Below are 26,705 nucleotides of genomic sequence, written 5' to 3'. Positions count from 1 at the left end.
GTAAATTAATGCTTGCAAATTATCGCCTCCTTTGAATTTAAAATGTCCAGTAGATGTCTATTCTATTAACTTTTAAACATTTTCCCTGAAGTTGGATCTTTAACAGCTCAAGTTTAGAAATGGGGTTTCTGGTTGGCTAGGGAATGCATCTCAGCCAGGCACAACCTACTACTCTAGTCGGAATGAGGGAGCTAACCACCCAAGATAACCCCTGCTCACCCACTTGGTAGCTTGGTACAAGCAGTCAGGCTTATCCCAGAGTCAATGTGTAAAGCGTTTGCACAACACATGTGACACAATAGATACCACAAAGGAATCATAAGTTATATAAAAATAAACTGTACTGCATAAAACATCATTAGATCAACACAATTTGTATCAGTAATACCCTGCTACACAAGCAGTTGCCAGAACATCACACAGGTTACTAGTACTCTGCGAAAGCAAGTAGTAGTCAGGTACACATATAGGTTATTACTATCCTGCAACACAAGCAGTAGTCAGGTAATCGTTACCACCAAAAATGCACTTTTCATCATAAACACATTAGCATGAATGCCAAGATATAATCATGGATGCAAAATTAAGAAGCTACATCTCCATCTTGCATATGTCATAGTACATAAAATCCCTACTGCATATGTCATTACAAAACACTCCCTCCCAGTGCATGTGCTGTGACTCTGAAATGTTACTTATTACAACACAGTAGCAAGGCATAATAAGTAGTGCAGGTCATAGTGCACAGCATACAAGGACTGTGAGGTCATGAAACTTCGGGGAACGTAACATGTTCGGTACTCATCTTAGCACCTTTCTACGGAGGCCACAGTGCATTTGGCGCATCTATTAAGATTTATATGGTGTGCAAAAGAAGGCACCACACCCAGCACAGGACCTCCAGCGCTCCTATTACTGTAATTCTGGTAGAGAAAAGGCTCGACAGGGACATGACCTCCATCAAAGGTTCCTTTCCCGTCCTGCGAGCCGTATTGCTAGTGCCCCTAAAAGTCCACCAGACTACAGGTACGCCTCTTCTTCCTGCGGGCACACTACAGTGTGGTGACCCGCGAGCATGCATCGCAGCCACTGAAGGTTATGTGGGCCTACTATGGCCAGTGTCGGACGGCCACAAATTTAAGGATACACACAGGGGCTGCCACGTATGGCAGGGAACCCTCCCTGGGTTCCTTGCGAAGAAGAAACAGCCAGGCAGCCGTCTGCCTACCTTCGGCCAGCTGCTCCCTCCAGTGGCATCCCAAATGCTGCGCGCCTCTCCTGGAGTGCATCCTGAGTCCTTCCGGGCTTCGTGGCCACACGGCCGCCCTCCTGGCCAGCCCAGTTTCTGGCAGCAGGGTTTGTTGCACCATAAAAAGACGTGCCCGCTCGTGGCCGCAGGGCACTCTCAAGGTCGCACTCTGTGTGGTACAAGAGGTTGCTAACGGGCTCCTCTGGGTCTATCCTGCGTCGGTGGCAGGGGGAATGGCAACCACTACTGGGAGACTGGGCACCGTCCTACTCCCAAAGCAGGCAGTGCTTCATGAATAGTGTTCTTCATGCGCTATAACAATCAGGTGGAGCACTCTCCTTACTCCTGTGTAGTACACACAGCGATTCCCCTGCGCTGGGAAAATAAATGATAAAGTGCCCTTCTTGCACTTGAGTAAGGGGAATTGCGGGGTAAGGGGTGGTGGACACCACCAAGCCTCTGGAAACACTGGGGCAGAGGGCTGCAGGGCCCCAGCAAGCAGGCCGGGTCAAGGGTTCAAAGGCAGTGGCAGTCCCTCTGTGACCTATCAGGTCACAGGTCAGCACAACAGCAGGGCAGTCCCAAGGCGGTTCTTAGCGATTCCTTCCAGCAGCATCCAGTGTCCAGGTGCATTAGTTCATTTGTGTCTCCTGACATAAGGAACAACCCCTTATACTTATACTCATTTTGTGCAGCTTCCACAAAAAGGAGAGAAGGGGTTCCAACCATTATTAGCCGGTTCCAGGAATGTCCGCTTTCTCCTCCTAAGCACCCGCTCCAGACATCAGTAGCAGATAAATGAGCTCTTTGTGTTAGGCCAAGGCATTCCCTTTACAGATGTAGGTGTGCCCCACCTCTACCTCTCCCAGCCCAGGAAGACCATTCAATATGCAGATGTACTCTTGTTATACCTCCACCCTCCCTATGTACAGGCTGTCAGAAAAACAAGCACATAGCACAACTTTCACTCTACCCATGACGTGGATTGGAGTCAAGCTCCAAAACACCAGTCATAAGAACAGAGAAATGGCCACTTTATAAAAGTGGCTTTTCTACAATGGTAATAAAAAATCCACTTACCCAAGTAAGCAACGTTTCGCACGACCATTCCAACCATACCAGACATGCCTATGCCACACCTCATAGATGAGACAATACCACTTAGTCATATGAAAGGGCATTTCCAAAGCACACCCGTGAGAGAGGTAGCACTAACAGTAGTGAGAAACTAAATAGGTGGTTTGTCACTACTAGGACATGTAGTACATAAAGAGAGAGGTCCTAACTTTTACATACCCAGCACCTTGCCCATAGGGCTAGCTAGGGCCTACCTTAGGAATGACTTAGGGAGTTTAGGTCTTGGCAAGTAGTTGGACTTGCCCAGTCAGTGTGGCCGTAAACTGCGCACTCAGGCGCTATAGTGGCAGGGCTAAGACAGGTTTGAAAGGCAACTTCTGTGGGTGACGCAAGCTGTGCTTCAGACCCACGAGTAGTATTTAATTTACAGGCCCTGGATAAAAGGGATACGACTGTACAAGACATACAGGTAAATTAAATAAGCCAATCAGGTGTAAGCCAATCGTACCAAGTTTAGAAGGGAGAGCACATGCACTTTAGCACTGATCAGCAGTAATAATTTGCTCGGAGTCCTAAAGCCAACAAAAAGAGGTCAGAACAATAGGCGGTGGAAGGCAAAAAGTTTGGGTTTGACTCTAAAAAGGGCCAGGTTCAACAGTGTGTAACACTGAATTTGTAAGTCAAATAAGAAAATGCGTATAAGCTAGTAACATTAAAGGACATCAATAACTCAAAAGAAAATCCACATGCCTTTCTTGGAAGAGCAAGAAAGGTTGGTATATCCTTTATCAAGCGAATTAAGATTTGATGCCAGATACACAATGTAAGTAGCAGTTTTCAACCAGTCTTTATATGGCCAGTGTCTTATTTCGGGAAATTTGTGTTCAACCTACCTTATTATTCATTAGGTATGCCCCAAGTGGCTGCTCACTCAGATAACTTAAAATCACAGGGCTGGTGTCCTGCAAGTATCAGCAGACCACCATTCTTGTAATTGCTTTCAAGAAAGGAAATATATTTTTTTGAAGTAGCCAGATTCTCAAAGGGGAATGTGTCCAAACTGGATTTTTCCACCCCAAAATCAGTGTTAGTAGCACTTTAATGGTTGCAAATCTTAGATATACTGCTGGTACGAATCAGTACTTGGAAGGGACATCTAAAACACTTGTTTTCCAAGAACTGAATTAGTATCCAGTTACAGTGCAAACTAAGGAGATGGTAAAACTTGGTTGGCTTGTAAAATGGATTTTGTACATGGCCAAACATTTTTGTGTGGTTGCAAACTCTGAATCAGAGTGTTTACAATCACAGAAAAGTTTCTTACATTTAGCTAGTTGTCTCTGACCAAACTTAAGAAAAACAGCTGATTTATCTGCATAGGATAAGAATGTGTGATTATTAGCCTCTTCGTCAACTTAACAGTAACATGAATTGATTGTATAGGACCAGTCTGTGGTGTACTGTAACCCTTTCCAGAGAAAAAATCATTTTTGGTGTTTCCCTTCTGAGCTTATTTCATCATCTTAGGTTGCCTGTAAACATGCTTTCCCTACCGTCAGTCACTACACATCCTTGCATAACATCTTAATCATCTATGTGCCTGAATGATGAAGGATCCCTAGCAAAAGGCTGGTTTGGAATGATGGAGATGCTGACATTAGTTATCTTGCACTTGACATCTTTTGTAGATATTTGCAAATAGGTCAGATTCTCTGAAATTTGTCACTATCCCCCTCACACCAGGAACTGCTCATCTCTTGCTCATTAAGGGGGTTGTCAGAGTCTTTATTGAACTACAGTGTTGCAGCCAACATAATAAACCTATTTATTTTATCTGCTATGAATAGAGCTCTTTCTGCGGGTTGACTAGTTTCTGTATTTTTCATATTGCAAAAAATATTCTTACATTGGTCAGAGATTCTTGCTTTTCAGTAAGCATTTCAGAAATCGTTTTCTGGCTCTGAGTCACCTAATTCCTAAGGGCTGGAGCCATAGTTGTGTGTTCTCTCATATACAAACTTAAAAGTTGAAGATGAGGTTGGATACCCCAGCAGGTTATACTGTTTGTATTTCATTTGGCACCGTTTTTTCCTCCTAAGTCCTAGTTTGTTTTCTTTTGTCCCTAGCTTGTAGACAACTACATTTGTGGGCAAAAAGGCATGAAAACAAGGCTTACTCTAACCATGTGTTTTTGTGCAGGTGAAATATTTCTTTAAAAAAATGCTCTGAAAATGGTGATTATATTCTGAGCAATTTCTGGGTCAGAGAACTAAGTAGGAGTATTGGGATGTGCATGTAAAGCGTTATGCAAATGTTGCAGTATAGCTTGCAACGCCACCCAGTGGCTGTTCGGGTTCTGTAGAGCTGAGTTGCCCTCCAATATCGCCCGTATTTGCGACCAGAGCTGCAGGCACCCCCATACCGTTGGATGCTGACAATGGCTCCTTACACTGGGGAAGAACCAGGGACAAACACAGCTGGTGCTTCAGCATCACAGAAGAAATGGCATTGGTCTCATTCAGGTGATCGGTATTTTAACTAATGGATGAATTTACATTTCTAGATCACCTCTACTCTTTTTTGCTTATTTCCAATGACAATGAGACCTCCTTGAGGGATGGTATGTGATGGTGCCAGTAGGTTGTGCAGTTTTTACTTTATGAATATCTTGATGTTTTTTGACACTATTGATCATGAAATAGGGTCAGAGCATTTGCATTGTATTTTATATATCCCAGGGGTCACTAATGATTAGCATGGTGTTAATGCTGTTCATATCTGAGACGCTCCAGAAGCTGCTCTTTCCCCAATTGTTTATTGTAATTGGACCTCCTCCCCCATGTCATAATGAAAGTGATACAATATCATTCTGTTTCTGCACTGTACTGGTGACATGCATGTATATTGCTGGGCCACATGCAGTAATGAACAAAAACGGTCTTGTGCCCAACTGTGGTGGTGTTTTTTATTTTATAGAAATGCAGACCTAGATCTTGAGAGCATTTTGAAGTTAAGTGACTGAAAAATATTGATTTTGTGACAGACTGTCGGACTTAGACCAAAGTTTCTGCTCATGAAAGTTAACAAAAATTATTACTCATGGGTGTATCCTCAAGTTAAAAAAAATATATATGCATACATTACTCCCAGAAGTTCACTGCTCAGAACGCAGAAGACAAGTGTGCAGTTAGGAATCTGATGTTAAAGTGACCAGCCTAAAGTCTATTCCTGAGGATTATTCATTCTACTGACAAATGCATTTAAGAGCAGAATTCATGCCTTGTGAGTCATTTCCAAAACAATTCCCTTATCAAGGAGCTGGGTCTAAGGATTGAAATTATATCAGGAAGCCCCGTAGGATAGAACTGGCAAAATTACCCTCTGTAGACTTCAGACTCAAAATAGTAGCCTTGATGAAAGTATCAACAGACACTCATGTGGCCGCCCAGCAGACATCTAACTCAGGAACCTCTCAAGGTAGTGTTGTAGTTGAGGGTTTTGTTCTGATAGAAGCAGCCCTAATTACCTCAGAAGGATTACATTTGGCCAAGGTATAAAACGGCTTGTTGGCAGAAGACAGTTTATTACGATAAGGTCTTCTTTTGATTGCTTTTTCTTTCTTTGCGTGTTGGAGCTTGATACAGTTGATCATCCATACTGTACTCTTTAGTCATATCAATGTAGAAGCTAAGGGCATGCGGTGGGTCTATCTAGTTTAGCCTTTAGCCTCCCTAGATGGTTCTGGTAGTGAAAAGAATGATGGATAGTTGACAATACTTTCGGCAGAAATTATGCAAGGAATCTAAGTGGCACCTTGTCTGGTTCAAAGTCCAAAGCTCCCTTATGTGACAGGCAGATGTGAAACAGTTTTCAACTTGAAAAGTATTGGTACAGTTGTGAAGAGGCTCCAACAAGTTTAAGACCCAATTATGGTGCATTAAAAAAATATGTGAAAGTGTTTTTATAAAAGAAACCAGCCAGTGATTAAATAATTAGGGCTAATGAGGCAACTGAAGGAAGGCTGAAAGGGATGAGGAGTAAACCTTAACTGAGCTGACAGCAAAATAATATCAGGTAGTTTTTCCTGTAGAGTATACATTTGCTTCTGCTGACACTGGGTAATAAATGACCTTACTATGTATACTTCATGGAAAGGCATTGCGAAGCAAACATTGCATCCACTGCTTATGATGGAAGAACAAAGCCCATTAGGTTTTTCAATAGAAATTGTATGTCAAAGTACATATACATGTCAAACACAGCAAGGAAATGGCAGTAAATATAAGCAGATGGCAACAGCAGGTAGAGATTGTGGTACATCGGTTCAACATTACTTAAAATGCGCATTTGCCTTTAGCCTCTGGTTTCAAGTGGCCATGTGTCACTGTGATCCAAAGAGCATGTGTCCTCTCATAGATCTTCGAGGTGAGCCAACAGGCAGCTAGGCATGTGCAGAGCACAGCTTTAAAGAAGGGGTTCCTCACATGATTGGGAAACTAGGAGAGACTTCGATGCAGGCATATTTAGAGTGAGGGATGATATGCCATGAAAGGAGGACGTACATCTACAGGGCTGCAACCCTGGGGGCATCATTTCCCAATATTCAGTGTGTTGTTTCTGGCAGCAGGTTACATCATGCAACAAACTATCCAGGTGAGGTATAGGCGCAGCCCAGGTGCATTGCAACTCTGCATTTGACGATAAGTAGTAACATAGCAGTGAGGTGCTGGACTGTTTGAGGTAGCCCAGGGGGAGTATCATTGGGGTCTTGGGAGGGCAGAAGTCAATTGCTGTAATAGCGTCATAGACTTTCGGCCAGAAAAGGGCTATTTCAAGACACTTCCACACTAGCTGGAGAAAGGAAATGTTGTCATACCACATATACAGAACAGTGCATTCTCTGAAAAGCCCATACCATGCATCTGAGCGGAAAGCTCATTAATTGATTTTGCTCAATCTCCATGCATAGAGCTCTTGATTGTGAAGATTCAGGCATAAAGCCTTGCTACTGGGACAGCACATCCTTGTGTAAATGTAACTGAAGTTAAGTGTATATGCTCATTCAAGAGCATATTGTAGTAGAACCTTCAAACACAGTACAGTGCTTTCAGAATGAACTTCGCTTGACTTTCTTCAGCACCAGCAGGAGGGATGGAGGTACAGGAGACAGCAGCTCAGGAGATACAAGTCATGGTGCCGCTCCACTCAGTAATAGAAGTCTCTAACTTCCTTATTTAAGTGACCTCCCCAACATCTGGACAATGCATCCGTCATCTCCTTGACCCTCGATGTTGATTTTGAGAACGTCTGCCACAGATCAAATTGGCATCAGTCTTGCACCAATGGACATCCTGAGCTGCCATGTCAGAGAAAACTGTAGAGTCCATGGGGATGTCCCCAAGGTTGGGCGCGAAACAGAAACTGGTTTCATTGATTTTTACCTGCATGTGTTCCTGATTATGAGGGTTCAGCAGGATGCAAGGTGCTAACAACCCAAAGAATCTCAAAACATTTAACCTTAAACTGGCTCCTGGTCTGAATTTCCTAGACTTGCTACAGTAAGGGAAAGGCCTTCAGGATGACTGTTCACAATAATTTAGTTTTAGGGTAGCCTCTGTGAGTCTTGAGGATGACACTTTTACTGTCTCATGGAAAACCCCAGGGTGGTCATCAACATCTTTATTTTTTGCAGGTGTCTGAGGTGAGGCTGCCTTCAATAGCCAGTCCTTCCCAGCCTGTGGAACTGGGACATGACCATTCATCTCACCTTCAGAAAGATCTAACGGGCCAAAGCAAGATCGTAAGGCAAGATGGTCAACTAAAATTGGTCTGACCACTCAACAAAACAGAGACCCTTCCTGTGGAACTGCAAGGCTGTTACATAAATTTTTTTATCCTGCAGGTCCAGGGACACCATCTAACGAAAGTGTTCCAAGATTAGCAGAATATCTGCAAGGGATATCTTCTTGAAACTTTTTGTCTTGTGGAATGAGTTAAGTAATCCGAGGTCTAAGATTTGTCGGATGCCAACATCCTTCTTATGGGCCAGAATCTGACGAGGAAAGACTGTTTGTTTTGCCTTGACAGGCACAACACTATCTGCCAAACTGACATCCACTCACATCAATCCAAACTGATAATGCCCTTTCCTTTCTGGACATTCCTTTGCACATCTTGCCTTTGTGCCCCCAATTGTGGTCAATCTTGTCAGTAATCTTTCCCCAAAAATGTTGTTGTTTGCCAAGGGAGTGATCAAACCATATCAGTCATTGAGTGGATGTCACTGGAAAATCTAGTGTAGCACATCCAGGCAAATCATTGGTAATGAACCTGGTGCCGATTGCATCAACAAACAAGTCAGTGGCATCTATATTTGAAAGATCAAATTTAGAATCTTTTTAGTTGTTTGTTGTCCCTCTTGAACTATTTTTTTCAAAGGCATTATGCATGTCTTGAGGCAGTACGGGAATAACCCCATATGCCTAGTCCCAAAGGATAACTCTTCCGCAGGCAGACGGCATTTAGTGAGCACAATGCCAGGCTGTCAAAGAAAAAAAACGTTCCAGCCCTTTGCATCAATTATTTTAGACTTGCCATCTAGAGAAGCCAATTCTACTCCTTGATAGGTTGATCCACGACAATGTATTTCTTATGACCTTAAAAAAGGCACTGAGCACTTGAGATAGTTAGCTATAGGAGAAATTGTACTGGTGCATAATTTGATAGAATGATGTCTAGTAACACTGTAATATTCATTTATAGATGCAAGTTTGTTTTGTAGTGCTTTACTGACCGGTTCCGACTAGGTGGCACCAAATTTCACTGGAAATTGGACTATCCTTAGCAACCCGCTAAGTGTGCCTGTCTGCCATTGGCTGGGACTGTGGAGGGTTATAAACTCCTCTATCTAGCCCTTTATTTTCATCAGACAGCTTAGGAAGAGCTTCCAGAGCAGCCTGATTGTTTTTTGCTCACTGGTATGATGATTGCTGCTCAGAGCGAGCTGACATCACTGCAGTAAAGCAAAAGTAAAACTAATGGGCTCATTTTACTTTAAATGAATCAGTGCTCGTGGGCATATCTCAGCCCCTGAGCACAGATTGTCCTTGGAGAGGTATTGTTGGAAATGGGAGAATATCTCACAAGGGCTCTTTTTGACCTTGGTTTGATCCACTTCTTTTGAGGGCACTAGGCTTGGCCACACAAGTGGCAACCTACTTGGGTACTTTTGGGGAACTATTGAGTTTAAAGGACTCATCATTCCAGGAAAGGTTTATGTATCCATAATAGGGGATTCCTTGATTAGTTAATTCCATCAACGTGATCTATATGTCTATCTTGAGCCTAATAAAGATCCACCTGCTATTCTGAGAGATATTACTAAGTTTAATAGTGTGTCAGAAGTTGGGAGTAAGTGGATAAATAAGTTCCCTGAAGTTTTCAATGCTAAAATAGGTTGTTTAAAAAATGAGATGCATGAAATCAAATTAAATCTAATGTTCAACCCAAAGTTGCTAAGTTGAGAACATCTCCTTTAAGTGTGAAAGAACAAATGAGAGAAGAGATTGATAAATTAATCAAAAATGGAATAATTCAAAAGATTGAGGCATCAGAATGGGTGGCACCAGTAGTGACGGCAAAAAAGACAAAGGAGAAGACTAGGTTATGTGTTGACCTCAGAGAACTAAACAATTCAGTAGTTGTAGACCATTATTCCCTTCCTAATATTAATGAAATGTTGTGTTCACTCAGTGGTGCAAAAAAAAATTCTACACTCGATTTGTCATCTGCGTATCACCAGATAATACTACATCCATCATCGCAGGAACTCACCACATTTGTTACTCCTTTTGGTATTTTTAAGTTCCTTAGGATGCCCTTTGGCCTGATATCAGCTGCATCTGTCTTTCAGAGAGCATTAGAAAAGATTTTAAAAGGAATGGAAGGAGTACAAATTTATCAAGATGATATCTTAGTGTATGGGGCCAATTTGGATGAACATGACGAGAAACTAGAAAAGGTACTGCACAAATTAAAAACTTCTGGTCTGACATTAAAATCTAAAAAATGTAAATTTGACACACCGACTATTGAGTATTTAGGGCATGAAATTTCGGAAAAGGGAATCCGACCGAGAGCGGCTGTGGTCGTTACCATTAATAACATGCCTGCTCCGCAGAACAAAGAAGAGTTAGGTACATTTTTGGGGATGGCAGAACTTTACAACAATTCGTACCCAAATTTGCGGAAAGGACTGGATGCTTGAGAAAACTGAGAAAAGGCAGTGAGTTCATTTGGTGTGATCAGTGTACTAGTGAATTTCAGGCCATCAAGAATAGTTTACAAAATGCATGCAATTTTGGTAGTTTTGATGCAAAAAATGAGATAGTCTTAATGACTGATGCTAGCTCTAAGAGTATAGGTGCTGTTCTGATGCAGAAGTCAAAAAGGTTGAATAGGACCATACTCTCTTTTTTTGGTCAGGAAATTTGAAGGGGGGGGCAGAATATAACTATTCTTTTATAGAAAAAGAGGCACTAGGAGTCTATTGGGCAATCAGGAAATTGAGGAAATGTTTATGGGGCCGTAAATTTGAGCTTGTAACTCATCACAAACCTTTAAAAGAAGTATTTAAAACAAAGTTATTGACATGGTGTTGCCTAGGATTTGGAAGTGGGTGGTAGCTCTACAGGAGTTTGAGTACAAGTCTCATTTGTACCAGGTGTATTGAATGTACAAGCTGATTGTCTTTCTAGACTGTGTAATGAACATACTTCCATAGCGGGGGAAAATTGGTGTGATAATGGAGAGTATTTTTGTGGGTGAGGATTTGGATCAAGACATAACGGTATGTCTTATAACAGGAGCAGTGATTCAGGAAACTGAATGGAAGTAGGAATTGTCAGTTCACAGTTTACAGAAAGTAATAGATAAGACTAAAAATGGATGGGGGGCAAAAAGAAGCTGTGATGAAGCATTGTTAGCTTATTGGCAGGTAAAGGATGAACTGGCTGTCATTGATGGGATATTAGTGAGGGGCAGTAAGTTAATTGCGTCTTACAGTCGGAGGAAGAAATTAGTAGAACATGCTCATTATAGTCATATGAGTATTTCAAAGACTAAAGAGAGACTGACGTATTGGTGGCCCGCAATGGATATGCTGATAGAAAGTGATGTGAGGGATTGTTAAGCGTGTGCCCATTCTGATAAAACCTTGAAGTGTACCACCCAACCCATGATAAGAGAGGAAGCTTCAGGAGCGTGGGTGGACGTAGCTTTGGATATACCTGGCCCAGTCAGATTGAAATCAACTGGTCGTTATGTCTTGGTGTGCATTGACATGTATTCAAGGTGGCCAGAGATCAAAGTAGTAAATTCTATAAATTCTTGAGATGTAATTTGCTTTCTTGACAAGCTCTTTGAGAGTGAAGGCTTTCCTGCTTCTGTTCTCACTGATAATGGTGTTCAATTCACATCGGGTGTAGTGGAGTCCTTTTTACAGGATAGCGCAATCAAACATAAAAAGGCAGCATTATATCATCCAGAATCTAATGGAGTGGTGGAACTGTTTATTAAGGTACTTAAAGTTTACAACTGGCTCAAGCACAAAGAATGCAATGGGAAAATAAGATTTTTTAAAAAAAAAGGTAAGTGAATATTGCTTAACATTCTTCTACTGGAGTAAAACCCTTTCAGTTATTTGGCGGTAGGTTGCCTTGTAATGAAGTTGCACCTGGACGGGTGCAAGAAAAAGAAAAGCTATTGATCCTCTTATGGATGATGTAGAAGGTTGGAGAAGACAGGAACATGAAAAAAAAAAGTCTAAAGAAAACAGTATGATGTACGCAAAGGTGTAAAAGAAACAGTAGTAAAAGTTGGTGATTGGATAAAGATAAAATTTCCAAGACTTGAGAAGAGGTCTTCCAAATTTATGGGTCCTTATAAAGTAATAAAGAAATTTAAAAATGCTGTAAAGACAAATGATCATAGGATTTGGAACCTAAACGGGGTTGCTAAATGTCAAGTTTGTGGACTGGTAAGTGAGCAGGGTGTCGCTTACGTTGCTCCACCTAATGGTGAACCGAACAGTGAGCCTTGTGTTGTTACATCTAACTTCATTGCAGATTGTGAATAATCTATAGCATTAGAGTCACATGTGTATCTTATATTATTCATTTTGTAGTGTTTAGAAATATGAATTTTAGTGCCATTTGTAGGATCTATGTGTAGGTGTTGCGTGGGTTATACTTTCATTGTTTAAGGTGGAAGGGAGGTGATGTGGTAACAAAGGAGTCCTTATCAATATAAGAAGTCTCTACTTTTGTCGATACTTCAGGTACCATCTTTATCTTTAGACTTGGGTGAATACAGAGTGGAAGGAAGTTTGTGGCTCCCTAACGATTTCCATCACAAAAATGTGAGGATTTTTTTTTTTTTTTAAGTCAAACTTTTTGGCAAAATGGTCATTGTAGTCCTGGGTATAGGTGATCCACCATCTCATAGTTGAAGATCACTTTGATGTCTGCTGAGCTCGTAACTTGATCTCTAAGACCTCTACTGGTGTAATAATATTTGAGATTGTGTCGAAGATTAATGACAAATCAGTATTTTATTACTTGGATAATAGCTATGCTTCAAAATGAGGCATATTTTAAAGCAGAGTCCTGAGTCTTACCAACAGTAGAAGAGGAAGGCCACAATGGAATGAAGTTTGTTTTGTAGATTGAACCGTGGCTACTCTTAACCGTACTAGGCCCATTTTTTGTACATCTTCCCCAAGGACTAAAACTGAAAGCTTGCAACTTCAAATGCGCACTAGGCTATATGATAGGCTGGGCATTAGTCTTTGGGTCATTGTTATGTATAAAAGGGGTGGTTACAGAAACTGGCAAAGAGTTGTTCACCTCATAAGGTATTCTGTCATACCTGGTTGCCTCTTAATCATGGATCCTGCTCTTTTCCAGCCTTTAAGGCTTTTCCCTAACGACACATGCATTATGACGTGCCCCATGTAAGCATCATAAACATATCCAAGAGGTTTAAGGTCTCTTATTGCTCTGTGTTCTGCATGGCAGCACCCGTAGAGACTCAAGATACTTTTCCTTACTCCAGCAGAGATTCTTCCTCTTTGCCTACTGAGGCAACAGTATAGGAACCAGTTTGTTGCATTTATTGTTGCCAGACTTGCAAGTCCTTGTGGCTAGATTTGTAACTGCGCTGTCCCCTTCAGGTAATGTGGGTATGTAGCACTGAAAAAGATACACTAAAATAACACTCCGTTGTTTAGGGAAGGAGTGAAAAATAGGAACTAGAAAAACAGATCCTTCCGGGGACTATGTGAATTGCATGCATGTCAATATACCCGATTGAGGTGGGATACTCCCGATTATTATTTTTTTTTTTAAGTACAAAATAGCCTCATTGTGGCAGTCTCCCTCCTGAAATTGTCTCTACTTCAATAGAAGTCAATGGGGGAAACATTCTCCCGATTATTATTTTTTAAAATCCCCCCGTTTCCACTTCTAAAATATTGGCACGTATGGAATTATGCCTGTGATAGACCACCACATGGTTTAATAGTACCAGACCACGTCTTCACGCCTGCCCAGACAGCCATGCGATCTCAAAGCAGTCCAAGAGCGAGCGTTGACGCTCCTAGTTTCTTGACACCAGACAATTACATGCTGCTGAAGGACCTGATCATGTGGACAACCTTGGGGCCGCTCATGGAGTCTTTCCTTGCGATCATTGTCGAGATCCAAATTGTATTGGATGTTGCACAAAAAGAAGTAGTTGTTGAAGTATTCTTCGACCTCACTGGGCTGCTCCAGTGCATCGGATGAGGTGCAGGATGACGCCATAAGACTAGTTCTGGCTAGTTCCTGCTCCCACAGTTTCCCTCGGAGCATGAGTCTTGGACCCATCCGTGCCTCCCTGAGTTTCCTGTAGCCGGGATTACCCTGTCTAGTTGAAGGAATTTTATGTAGTATATCCTGGGAACCCTCTGGAGCTCCCATGGGTTCAAAAAGTGCCTGACTAGATTTCCACTGGCAGGTTTGCACTTGGCACAAGTTGGGATCTTAGGATCAGTTTCTGGACCCAGACCGCATCCAATTGCGAACCCACATTCCCAACCGGAGTTCGGTGCAGTAGCGCCGTTCCCTACTCCCTTCAGGGGCATTGACCCCCTTCCATAGTTATTTCTGACTTCAATATGGAGCCATACTGGCATCGTCTGACATTGACACCGGCACCTACCAGATCAAAACCTCCTGGGTCAGACACAATGCCTCTTTTTCTGAAATGCCTTGTAAGGATTATGCTTGTGAGGATCCTTATCTTTAACCCCTTGAGAAATCCTTGGTTAAGGAGAAGTGCTATGAGCAACTGGCAGATGCCAGTGGCCTGGACTTCTTGCTAGACGCTGGACTGTTCTCTCCTCTTAGTGTGACTACAGAGGAATGGTCTTCATTTGCCATGGTGGTGCAGAGGGCTGCTGAGTGTCTCGACTGTATTCTGCCCATGGTGTAGGTCAAGGCCAATGTCTTGACGGAGATGCTTCAACCCAGGGTAATCCCCCCTTGGAACCCCACCTCTAATTCAAGGAAGCCTTACTGATGTCCTGCTGAGGACCTGGCCCAATCCCTGCTCAGGCACTCCTGTGCACAGGACGATCACCCACTGGCCTGCTCCTGGGGATCCAGCTTTCCCCATCCATCACCCCACCCGAGAGCCTAGTGGTGCTGGCCTTAATGTCTGAAGTTAACCCTGGCGCATTTACTACCATGCCTGCTGATGGGGATTCCAATCGGACGGATACCTTTGATGACAGAATGTTTCTCTTCCACAAGTCTTGCACTGTGGTCAGTGAACACCCTGGTCCTCTTGGGCCAAAATGCCCACACAGCATGGGATTCTGTTGTGCTGCCCTTGGTCTCGGTTGCACAAATGCTGCCCATGTTGTGAGCCATCCTGACCCATTCTATGCCGATGGCAGGAATGCAGCAAAGTTCACGATACGCTGCAGACTGGACATGACAGACTCACTGGGTAGAGCGATTGCTTGATTGGTGGTGCATCGTCTATACACCTGGCTGGGCCATGCATCCCTTTTGGACATTTACTTCGGTATTTTTCTGTTTGGTGACAAGGCTGATTCAACACTTGAGCACTTCAAGCAAGGACAGTTGGGCCAGTGCCCTGTCTTTGGGACTCCCCACTGCCGCACATCTGCCACACTCTGTATTCCTTTCCTTCTGTGACTATAGTAGAGGCTTCCCGTCTCATTCATTCCACCCTGCAACCATAGGCAGCAGACTCCCTGGTCCTTTTGTGGGTGAACTAGAATTGTGGGACCAAACGCCAGTCCCCCGACAGCCCCAGCATTCAAACTTCTTTAATATCCCATCACAGTATCACAGGCACTCTGTTGGTGGCAGAATCAGGCAATATCTGTCCCACTAGCAAGCCATAAGTTTGGTGAAGTGGGTGCTCCAAACGGTTCAGCTGCGTTACACCCTTCCATTCATGATAACCTGCTACCCATCCTAGCGTCCTCAGATGGGCTGACTGAGGACCATTTAATAGAAGTGGAGGCTCATTTGGCCAAAGGAGCCGTTCAGAGGGTGCCGACATCAGGAGTAGGTTGTGCTTGCTATCCCCGCTACTTTCTAGTGGAGAAGGATGACAGAGGCCTGCCTCCACTACTAGATCTACACCTTCTCAACTACTTCCTGAAAAAAGAGAAATAAAAAATGCTCCTATCGGCTCAGGTCCTGTCTGCCCAGGATCCCAGAGACTGATCATGGTGCTTGACTTGCAGGATAAATTTCTATATACCTGCCCGCCAGCCTACAGACGTTTCTTGCAGTTCACATTTGGCCACTAGCACTTTCAATTCTTTGTACTCCCCTTCGGCCTTAACAACCCCCTTTCGTGTTGTTAACGCCGAAGGGGAGTACAGCCCATCTGTGGAGGTTAGGGGTGCCAGTCTTCCCCTATCTTGATGACTGGCTGTTGAAGTCGGGCTTGCCCCAGGCATTCATCACCCATCTCCAGAATACGGTGAACTTCCTGCATTTCTTGGGATTCATTATAAACGTGTTGAAGTCGCACTTGTCTCCCTCTCAGGCATTCCCCTTCATGGGAGCCATTCTGGACACAGTGCAGTTCTGCGCCCATCTCCCACAGGGGCGAGTTCAAGATATTTTTACTATGATTGCACTGTTTCAGCCTCTAGCTTGGTTTTCAGTGAGACTAACTATGAGGCTTCTGTGTCTCCTAGCCTCCTGCATCCTACTTGTAAAGCATTCCTGCTGAGATATGCTGTCTCTGCAGTGGGAATTGACAGTTCAGTGTGTGCAGCATCAGTGGAGTCTCTCCATCTTTGTTCAGAAACCAGAGTGTGCTGCAAAAGATCTGCAGTGGTGGCTTACTACCTGTGATTAGGTCACCAGCAGACCCCTCTACCTTCTGCACCTGGATCTTACAGTGGTGACAGATGCCTCACTCCTGGACTGGGGCGATCATTTGGGATAGGTGGAGATCAGAGGACTGGTCGCCGGCAAAGCCTCATCTCAGCTTGAACTTGTTGAAGTGGAGAGTGTTTTTTTTGCCATTGAACACTTTCCTTCCATCCATCAAGTGGAGGCTGTTTGATGTGTTCACAGACAACACTACCACCATGTGGTACAGCAACAAACTAGGCTAAGTGAGGTTATAGCCCCTGTGCCAGTAGGCCCTGCGCCTCTGGACATGGCTAACATCCAGAAGATTTCCTGGTCATACAACACCCTCTGGGCTCTCTGAACTTTAGGGTGGACCAACAGCCCTTTATGCCTTGCGGCTCACAAATGGCATCTTTATCTGGCGGTGGTGCAAGGTCTCTTCCACAACTGGTGAGAACCTTGTTTAGATCTATTCAACACCGCCCAGAACTGGACACTTTGAGCCACATTTTGGCTCAGGTTGGACTTAGGACTCCTGTGCACTTTTCTTTTGGTTCCACTAATGTCTAGACATCTGAAAAAGATGAGGACAAACTGGGCCCTAATCATCCGAGTTGCTTCAAATTGGATACAGAGTATGGAAGCTCAAACTCCTGATAATAAACATCAGCCGCCTGATCAATCAGACTCTCTGGGACGATCTCCTGTTGCAGCGACTGGGCATGGACATAGACCGGAACCTGTTCACACTCCGCCTTACTGTCCAAAGAAAGTTAGGTTATCTTGGCAGCCAAACATCCATCGACAAAGACCATATATGCCTTCCAATGGGACGTGTTTGTCGCTTGGTCTGCTGCGAAACCGATTGCTCCGCTGTCTACACTCTCTTCCAAAGTCTTGTATGTTCTATCCTTAGCTTGGAAAAACTTTGGCTTGGGCTCAGTTAAGGAGTATCTTTCAGCAATGTCTGTTTTTTTGCAGTTCCCAGATCAACCCCTCTTCAAGTCACCTCTTGTGACATTTTTGCTGAAAGGACTTCAACACATGTTCTCTCCAAAACCTTTTGGTATTCCCCAATGTAACCTTAATTTGGTGCTGACTTACTTGATTTGTTCCCTTTTAGACCTATGCGTAAACTTCCTCTGGGTTCCTACTATTAAGACTGTTCCCTTAGTGTCCATCACATCAGCCAGGACGGTCAGCGAGTTACAGGCTCGGTCTGTCTATCCTTCATATACCAACTTCTTCCCAGCTAAACTGGTTCATTGCACCTGAGTCTCTTTCGTAACAAAGGTAGCAATGCCGATCTACGTCCGCTAAAGTATCCCACTACTGTAGAGATTAGCTCTGTGTGGTTCACCAGTGCAAAGAAAGGAAAACCAGTGCAGAAGCAGACCATCTCCAAATGGATTGTACTCTGCATTAAGATCTGCATGACCAAGAGGCATCCTCTTGATGCTTTGCTGGCTCGTTCTACCAGAGACAACACTGCAACCAATGTGTTAGCTTGCGCAGTCCCTGTCTTGGACATCTACAAGGTTGCTATGTGGGCATCCTTGCACATGCTTACCAAACAATACCGCCTTGACAATCTGGTCCGTCATGATAAACACTTTGCCTGTTCGGTCCTCCAAGACTTTATGGCATAAGAAAGTTTGCTGATCCACCTCTGGGAGATATTGCTTGGAATCTATTTTAAGGTAAGGAATCTGCAGCTAGAAGTCTCTATGAAAAGAACAAGTTACTGTCTGGCACCCTATTCCTCAGTGATGCTCACATCCTCCCTTTACTACATACTGGGCTTTTCTGGCTAAAAGGTCCTTGTAGGCGCTTAGAATCTGCACACTGGTCATTGACCTTCTGCAGTGGCTCTTTTTATCTGACACAGAAGCAGTCATGAACTTAAGTGCTTATATGGGTACTGTGTAAGTCACTTCTGACTTGCATAGCACCACCCACGCGGAGCTGATAAGCATTATCTTCCAGCACACAGAGGTACTGCTCAAGACTTTCCTTATTAAATTTGATGCCTTTGGAATAGTCTAAGGTAAAGAATCTGCCAAATAAGGCATTACTGAAACCAAGTAACTTCTTTCTTTTTCACAAGTCTTATTTAAAGGCCACCAGTATAGATGTTCAAGAAGGACCCTCTAGCAAGAACATTTGTGAGCTCTACTTTTTCTAACCGTATCCAAGTGATCCCCCACCATAATAACAATCAGAACAGGTACAGCAGACCAGTTAAGCACACCAACAGCATTATTCCAAAATTTATGAGGACCCATGAGAAAGCTTGTATGTACACCTGCCATTAATCCATTATCTGTTTGAAATACTTCACCAAAGACTAAAGGGAACATCATAAATTAGCAGTAAAAGTGGTTGCATGTACTCCTACTTAATTTGTCAGACCTTGATATCTGTTTTTAGACTAGATATGTTGTTCTTTTTCTTTAGGTCGCTGTGTCAACATTTTCTGTGTACGTGCTGACTGATGAAAAAAATGTCCTTGATGCAGAAAAAGCATTTGTTTCATTGGCCTTATTTAACATCCTCCGGTTTCCAATGAATATGTTGCCAATGGTCATCAGTAGCATGGTTCAGGTATGTAGATTTTAATGATGATTTATAATGTACGTTCTTACAATTACATTATAGTGGCATTTAAGTAGTGATAGGAATGTATTTTGTTTTGAAAGAGCAACCAGCAATAGGGCATGATAATGTTTAAAGCCTAACCAATGTAAGAAATCTTTATTGCCATAAGTAAAACATTTGCATATTTTGGTTTTCCAATGAGTAAATGGTGAACAGACATTTCTTTCTGATGTGCTTCAATCTACAGATTGCTCACATTTTTTAATATTCCCCATGATTCAGACTGGATCCAGACACCTGCACACCAGCAGGTAGTGCTGGTGGTTCTGTACTACGTTGTTCGCACTGGAGCTGATGTGCTTGGTCCTCTATAGGCACCATCGATGAGTGCTCATAGTTCCTTTCTTTAAGTGCCAACAAACGTGGATCTGAAGCTACACCTCATCTTTGAGATGGTTGTCTTGATTTTACAAAAACAATTCCATTGTGTGCAAGGGGCCATGTCACCTCCCAAATCTACAGGTTTCAAATTGTATGGGTAGTGTTGTGAATAAATATCTGACTGATCCACACATGGTATTCCTGACCATGAATCTAAGTCCTAAAGTGACTTGATGCATCCCAAAGCCATCCAAGATTGGGAAGCAAAGTTGTTTGTGGCGAAGCACAGCAAAACTCCATGTTGTGTCAAGTCAAAGTCCAGAGCCCATTTCCAATCCCACTCCTATGTTACGTCCGAAGACAAATTCTAGTTGAAGTCCAAATTCTCAGATAAATCCAAGATAAAACACATGAAGGCTAAGTGGGACTCTGTCCCGTCCTGTCATTCCCACTCCAGAGAAGACATGAGGATGTCATAAGGCTTTGAGGTCATCTTCCGTAGAAGACGGTGGCAACGCTTGTCGCATGGCAGCCTGAATTCTCAGGGTCAACTGTAACACCACAGCAAATTCAGGGCTTCCGTGAAGCCTTGTGCAAGCTTTTTCGCATGTTGCCTGCTCCCTCTAGCATGCCTACAGACCACAAGGAGCTGCAAGGTTTCCCAACTGGACTTCCACTGTAGGGTTTGCTCTTGGTGCCTGCTGGGCCCTCTGACTTCATTACCAGATTTCGGCCGACATTGGTACTAGTTCCTTTTTTGGCACCACTTCTCACTCTGGAACACAACCCACCAGTGCCATCTGCTCGGGGTGACAATTGCCAATCCGTAGTGCTGTCCCATGCCAAGATGGCACTACCCTGTCCTGACTGCACCGCACCTGCTTAGCCACCCTACTGACTTGGAGACAAAGCCCTTGGACACTGGAACAGCTCCTGTCACACAGAGACTTAAACATTGACATCTATGATGCTGGGGATGAGTTTGCCCAACCCTTTCAGGGGGATACTTGGTAAGAGGACTTGCAGGATGCTTTTTGTCTGTTTACTCCCAAGATACTGGACTGATGTCTCCTCTGTACCTGGACATGCAGTAAAGCGGCTCCTTTGCCATGGTTTTGCTGAGGGCAGTGGAAGTTCCAAAGCTGCCCACCCAAGAAGTCAAGTCCAATGTTTTGACTGAGATGCTTTAGCCTGGTCGTAAGTAGTTCTGAACCCCCATTTGCCTTTTAATGAGATGCTGTTTTGGGGACCTGAGCCAAGCCTGGTTCAGGCCCCTTTATCAATCGTCAGATTGCCAGATTCCGCCATACTGCTCCTGGTGTCCAGTCTTCTTTTTTTTTTTTTTTTTTTTTTTTTTTTTTTTACTGAACACCCTACTCCTGATAGCCTTGTGATATGAGTTTCGACCAGCAAAGTTGAGCAAAATTCTTTCCTAATTACTTCCCTTGACAGGCAATCTAAATGATTGGACCTTTAGGAAAGACGTCTTCTCTTAGGCGAATTTAGCTCTCAACTGTCAATGGGAGCTGCCTTCTGGGCAGCTGTTCTAACTCCTTATGGCATTCTATGGCTTGGGTACTCCTCATGGTTCCAGAAGAGGACTGTGCCCCCTTATCTCAAACCATGTAGTGCGTTTGTGATTTAGCCATATTTACTATCCTTTGCAGATTGGGAACCACAGATTCACTTAGTGGTGCTGTAGGCACCACTGGTGCCCATCACAGGCACGCCTGGATGCAGCCCATTGTGTTTTCAGGGGAGGTTCAGGTGAGCTTTCCGGACCTGCCATTCAATGGTTCCTTGCTTTTCCAGGACAAACTGTTTCGTCCCGGGAGTGCTTTAAAGATAGCAATTCAGGGCCATGATGCACTCCCTGGGCCTTTCTGCTTCCCCCGTGACAGCCGCACCATCGGTTTCACCCCCTCCGTAGCCATGGTAGGGGCCTTCAGTATCGCCAGCAAATTTAGCCAGTGCCACAATCCTCCAATGTTTTTGTCACCACTGGACCTACGGAACATCCAACAGGGGCATTGTCCAGCCCTGTCCCCTGCTCTTTCAACTGTTGCAGCCCCAGACATCCTTAGTGTGCCCTTTTCAGCACATCTCCACTCTGCTGAAGGTGGCAGGGAATAGCGAAGGTCAAGTGGGTCCTGCAAATTATGGTACAGAGTTACTCCCTGCCATAGCTCTTAAAACTGCTGACCACCCACCTTTCCCAGAACGGCTAACAGAGGACCACCCACCGTCCTTCTTGCAGCAGGAAGTACAGACAGTTGGTCAAATGAGCCATAAAGAGGATGCCGACGCCAGAAGTGTTGTGGTTATTTCAGCTTCTTTTTGGTGCTGAAAAAGGATGACTACATTTGTCCAGTCTTGAACCTCTGCCCACTCAATGACTTCCTATGAAAGGACAAATTCAGGAAGCTTACTGTGGACCCGCTCTCATCTACCCTCAACCCTGGAGACTGGACTGTAGTGGTTGACCTGTGGGATGCTTATTTCTATATATCAGTTCTGCAGGCCATCAGACTCTACCTACCTTTCACGGTTGGCCAGGGGCATTTTGACCATTCTTCCTTTTGGTCTCATCAGCCTCCCATTGATTGCTCACAATTTGGTAGCAGTGGTAGCAACACATCTTTGGAAGTCAGGTGACCCAGTAGTCCCTACCTCCATGACCAGCTTTTGAAGGCTAGCTTGTCCCAGAATCTTTTCATCCACTTCCAGACTACTGCAAACGTCCTAACATCATTGGTGCTCACTATCAATGTGCGGAGGACATACCTTACTCTTTTGCAGATGCTCCCCTTTTTTGGAGCTGTTCTGGACATGATTCCGTTTCATACTTGTCCCCTTAAGAGGAGGGCCCAGAGCCTTCTGGCTATTAAACAGATGTTTCAACTCTGTCCTTGATCTCAGTGAGAATGACACCAAGGCTCCTGCATCCTGTTGGTTATGCACGCCAGATGTGATATGCAGGCTCTGCAGGGGGATATAAAATCCCAGTAGGTATAGTACCAAAGGGGATCTTTCCAGTCTGGCCCAGATTTTGGAAGAGACTGCAAACAATTTGCAATGATGGCTGCAGGACAGTGATTTGTTCAGTAGCAGACCCCTCTCCTTACTCCACCTTGAGCTCACATTGGTGACCAATACACCATTTCTGGGTTGGGGAGACCATGTGGGAGAGGTGGAAATTAAAGCTGTCTTGTGTTCTGGGAAGGTCCGGCTCCATACCAGCCTGCTGGAGCTGAGTCGTCCGCTAGGCAGTGAAATCTTTCCTGCCCACCATAAACGAGAAAATGGTGCAGATGTTCACTGTCTCCACCACCATGGAGTAGCAAGGCAAGGTGGGATTGAGGACTCTATGCAAGGAGGATTTGCGCGTCTCTGCTTTGGATTTCTCTTACACTTCATTCTGAATTGTAGTCTCTTAAAACATCTGTTTTGGTGGTATTTAATTTGTAGCCCAAGACTTAGTCATAGCTCCTTCAGCATTTCTAGAAAAAAATTGCTTCATCTGCTCTTTCCTCTAATAAGATTCCAACTTTGAGATTAACACACTGTTCATGATTGATTTTGGCTCTGCATCTGTGGGCACAGACAGCTCAGCAAGCATCTGATGCCTTTACTCATCGGTGCGTCTGTTCCACAACCTACATGACATCTGCAGGCCTATACAATGTCATGCTGAGCCATCAACACTGTTTGCTGGTGCATGGAGGTACTGTTGAAGAGTTTCTAGATCCTGTCTGACACCTGTTCAGAAGGTGAGAAACATGTGGCCTGGTGGTCTCTACCAGAAAAAGGGTTACTAAATGTGAGTAACTTGTTCTTAAGGCTATTTCATCTTTCTACAAACGTTTACTTTTTGTTACATCAGTATAACTATAAATATATTTTTACAGAGCCAACTTTTGAATCAAGTCTAATATTACTAAGAAGAGACGATTCTCCGCATGTTAGCTATTCATATGCTTCATATTTTTTCACCTCCTCTTGTGGAACTGCTTTATTAATGTGGACATTTGTTTTAGCTTTACAACTTTATCAGTACTGCATGGGGAAATGCCCTTGTGATTCAAATAGGCCAGCAGTCTCTACATAACGGTCGAGAATTTGTAACACTCTTGTCATAATATGTAATCTAATATGACTTTCCTAACTACTGGGATTTCTTCTTAGCTGAGAGTATAGTGTTGATATGCTTTTTCAAAATGTAAAGTCTGTGAATGGATTGGCACATATATATCCTAGCTCTTTCCTACTTCGTATACCCGGTCACCTAAAAGCTGGATTAGATAATGCAAAAGGTCTTTTTTTAGAGATATGTGGATATCCTATGCATTGACAGTATTAGATGTTCCTCTTTCCCCCTCAAGTATTGATAACCATGTAGTTTTACTTATTTCTGCTCACCATCGTGGACTGGAACCTGCTTCTGCTGTATTTTACTCTTAGTGAACTCTGCCTTGCCCATGTTCAAATTTGTTTTTGACTGTTTTCACTTGTCTCCATCGGTTTCGGTTTTGGTAGCCTGTGCTGAGGTGCTCCGGCTTCAAGTCATAAGGGCTGTTCCCAAATATTTTACAGCCACAGACCTGTGTAAATACAACTTCCCATGCATGCTTGATTTTTGATTGACCATTATAGTAGGAACCACATGATCTTTGCTCAGAGCAAATGTGGCCACTCTTATTCATCTAGGTGAGAAAATACTATACAGCAGTTAAAGGGGCCTGAAAGCCATTTGTGACAACAAGCTCCGTGGTGTGCAATTACGTACCAAGGCATTCTGTCCAAAGAGCCTGCTCTGTGGACCTGGACCAACAAATATGTATGCAAGAGTGATTTTTTTTTTTTTCTTTTTTTTTTAGGTGTGCATGCTTTATCTTGGATAGTGGGATGCTAATAATAGTGTCCTTTAAAAAAATAAATATATATATATGTTCGATGGCATGTGTAGCTGCAGATACACATGCTGTGCACATCCCACCATCTGGTGTTGGGCTCGGAGTGTTACAAGTTGTTTTTCTTCGAAGAAGTCTTTTCGAGTCACGAGATCGAGGGACTCCTCCCATTTCGACTTCATTGCGCATGGGCGTCGACTCCATCTTAGATTGTTTTTTTTCCGCCATCGGGTTCAGACGTGTTCCTTTTTGCTCCGTGTTTTGGGTCGGAAAGTTAGTTAGAATCTCGGAAAAATAGTCGGTATTGTTTGCGTTCGGTATCGGGTTAGTTACAACAGATCGACACCGACATTTGAAGAGCTCCGGTGGCCCTTTGGGTTTTTTTTCGATCCCCCGTCGGGGCCTGGTCGGCCCGGCCACGTGTCTCTTCAAGGCTGATGGAACGGACCCCATTCCGCTTCTGTTCAAAATGCCATAACAAGTATCCATATACAGATCAGCACCTGGTCTGTAACTTGTGTTTGTCGCCAGAACACAAGGAGGATACTTGTGAAGCATGTCGAGCGTTTCGGTCCAGAAAGACACTAAGAGACCGAAGAGCAAGAAGACTGCAAATGGCGTCGGCGCCGACAGGACAAGGGCGTTTCGAGGAGGATGAAGAAGCATTCTCCATCCACGATTCGGACTCCGATGAGGTCGATCCTAAGGAAACGCCGAAAAACCGTGAGTAAGATGTCGAAACAACTCACGAAAAGACTACTAAAGCCCAGGGGACGCCACCACCAACAGGCCATGGCTTAACCCGAAAAATAGGTGACCGATCATCGGCACCGAAAAAGGGCACGCTGGTGACTAAGTCCTCCGACTCCGATCGAGATACCGCCACGCAGCAATCTCGGGCCCGAGATAGTGGCTCCGAGCAGATTCGGCACCGAGAAAGCGGCACCGAAATGGGTATGCACCGAGAGACCACGACGCCGAAAGTAAAGAAGGTTTCGTTGGAACCGAAAAAAGCAGCCGAAAAGGTTTCGATACCGAAACATCCGGCCTCTGAACCGAAAACAAGTTCCTACACTGAGGAACAAGGACTGTCCACACAAATGAAGACACATAGATTTGGACAGGAATTGGAGGCAATAGAGCCCGACTACACACAAAGAAGGCTCCATATCCAAAAAGAAACAGGGAAGATCAGTACTCTCCCTCCAATTAGAATAAAACGCAAACTTGCCTTCCAAGAAAATGACAAGCAGCCACAAGCAAAGGTGGCTAAACAAGTAACCCCGCCACCATCTCCACAACGCTCTCCGCAACCATCACCAGTAGCCACTCCACCAATGATGCAATCACCAACGCATACAACAATGAGTCAAGATGACACTGACGCAGGGGACCTTTATGACGCACCAGTGTCAGATAATAGTCCAGAATGTTATCCAGCTAGACCGTCGCCACCAGAGGATAGTACAGCATACGCACAGGTGGTGTCGAGAGCAGCGGCATTTCATAATGTCAGCCTGCATACAGAGCCCATTGAAGACGACTTCCTTTTTAACACACTGTCGTCCACACACAGCCAATATCAGTCTCCCCATGCTCCCCGGAATGTTAAAACACTCCAAACAAGTGTTTGAGGAGCCTGTAAAAGGAAGGGCCATTACTCCAAGAGTGGAGAAAAAATATAAACCGCCACCAACAGACCCCGTTTACATCACACAACAGCTAATACCGGACTCAGTTGTAGTAGGAGCAGCGCGCAAGAGAGCGAACTCACATACTTCAGGAGATGCACCACCTCCAGATAATGAAAGTCGAAAATTCGACGCAGCAGGCAAAAGGGTAGCAGCGCAGGCAGCAAACCAGTGGCGAATTGCAAATTCACAGGCTTTGCTGGCCAGATACGATAGGGCCCATTGGGACGAAATGCAACACTTTATAGAACATTTGCCCAAGGAGTTCCAAAAGCGAGCGCAGCAAGTTGTAGAAGAAGGACAGAGTATCTCCAACAATCAGATAGGGTCAGCAATAGATGCTGCAGATACA

At 44.0% G+C, this 26,705-nt stretch overlaps 1 protein-coding gene across 3 annotated transcripts in view; it reads left to right on the top strand.

Moving 5' to 3' along the window:
* ABCC1 (ATP binding cassette subfamily C member 1 (ABCC1 blood group)) overlaps positions 1–26,705 on the top strand; it is an 872,430-nt gene that overhangs the window by 274,194 nt on the left and 571,531 nt on the right. For all 3 annotated transcript variants that reach the window (XM_069210194.1, XM_069210193.1, XM_069210195.1), the window contains one exon: positions 19,231–19,377. In XM_069210194.1, coding sequence (XP_069066295.1) covers positions 19,231–19,377 — 147 coding nt within the window. The remainder of the gene's footprint in view (positions 1–19,230; positions 19,378–26,705) is intronic.

Source organism: Pleurodeles waltl, chromosome 10 (assembly GCF_031143425.1).
Source record: "Pleurodeles waltl isolate 20211129_DDA chromosome 10, aPleWal1.hap1.20221129, whole genome shotgun sequence".
NCBI lineage: Eukaryota > Metazoa > Chordata > Amphibia > Caudata > Salamandridae > Pleurodeles > Pleurodeles waltl.
The sequence above is the reverse complement of the archived record's forward strand: the minus strand, read 5'-3'. Positions and strand labels throughout refer to the sequence as shown.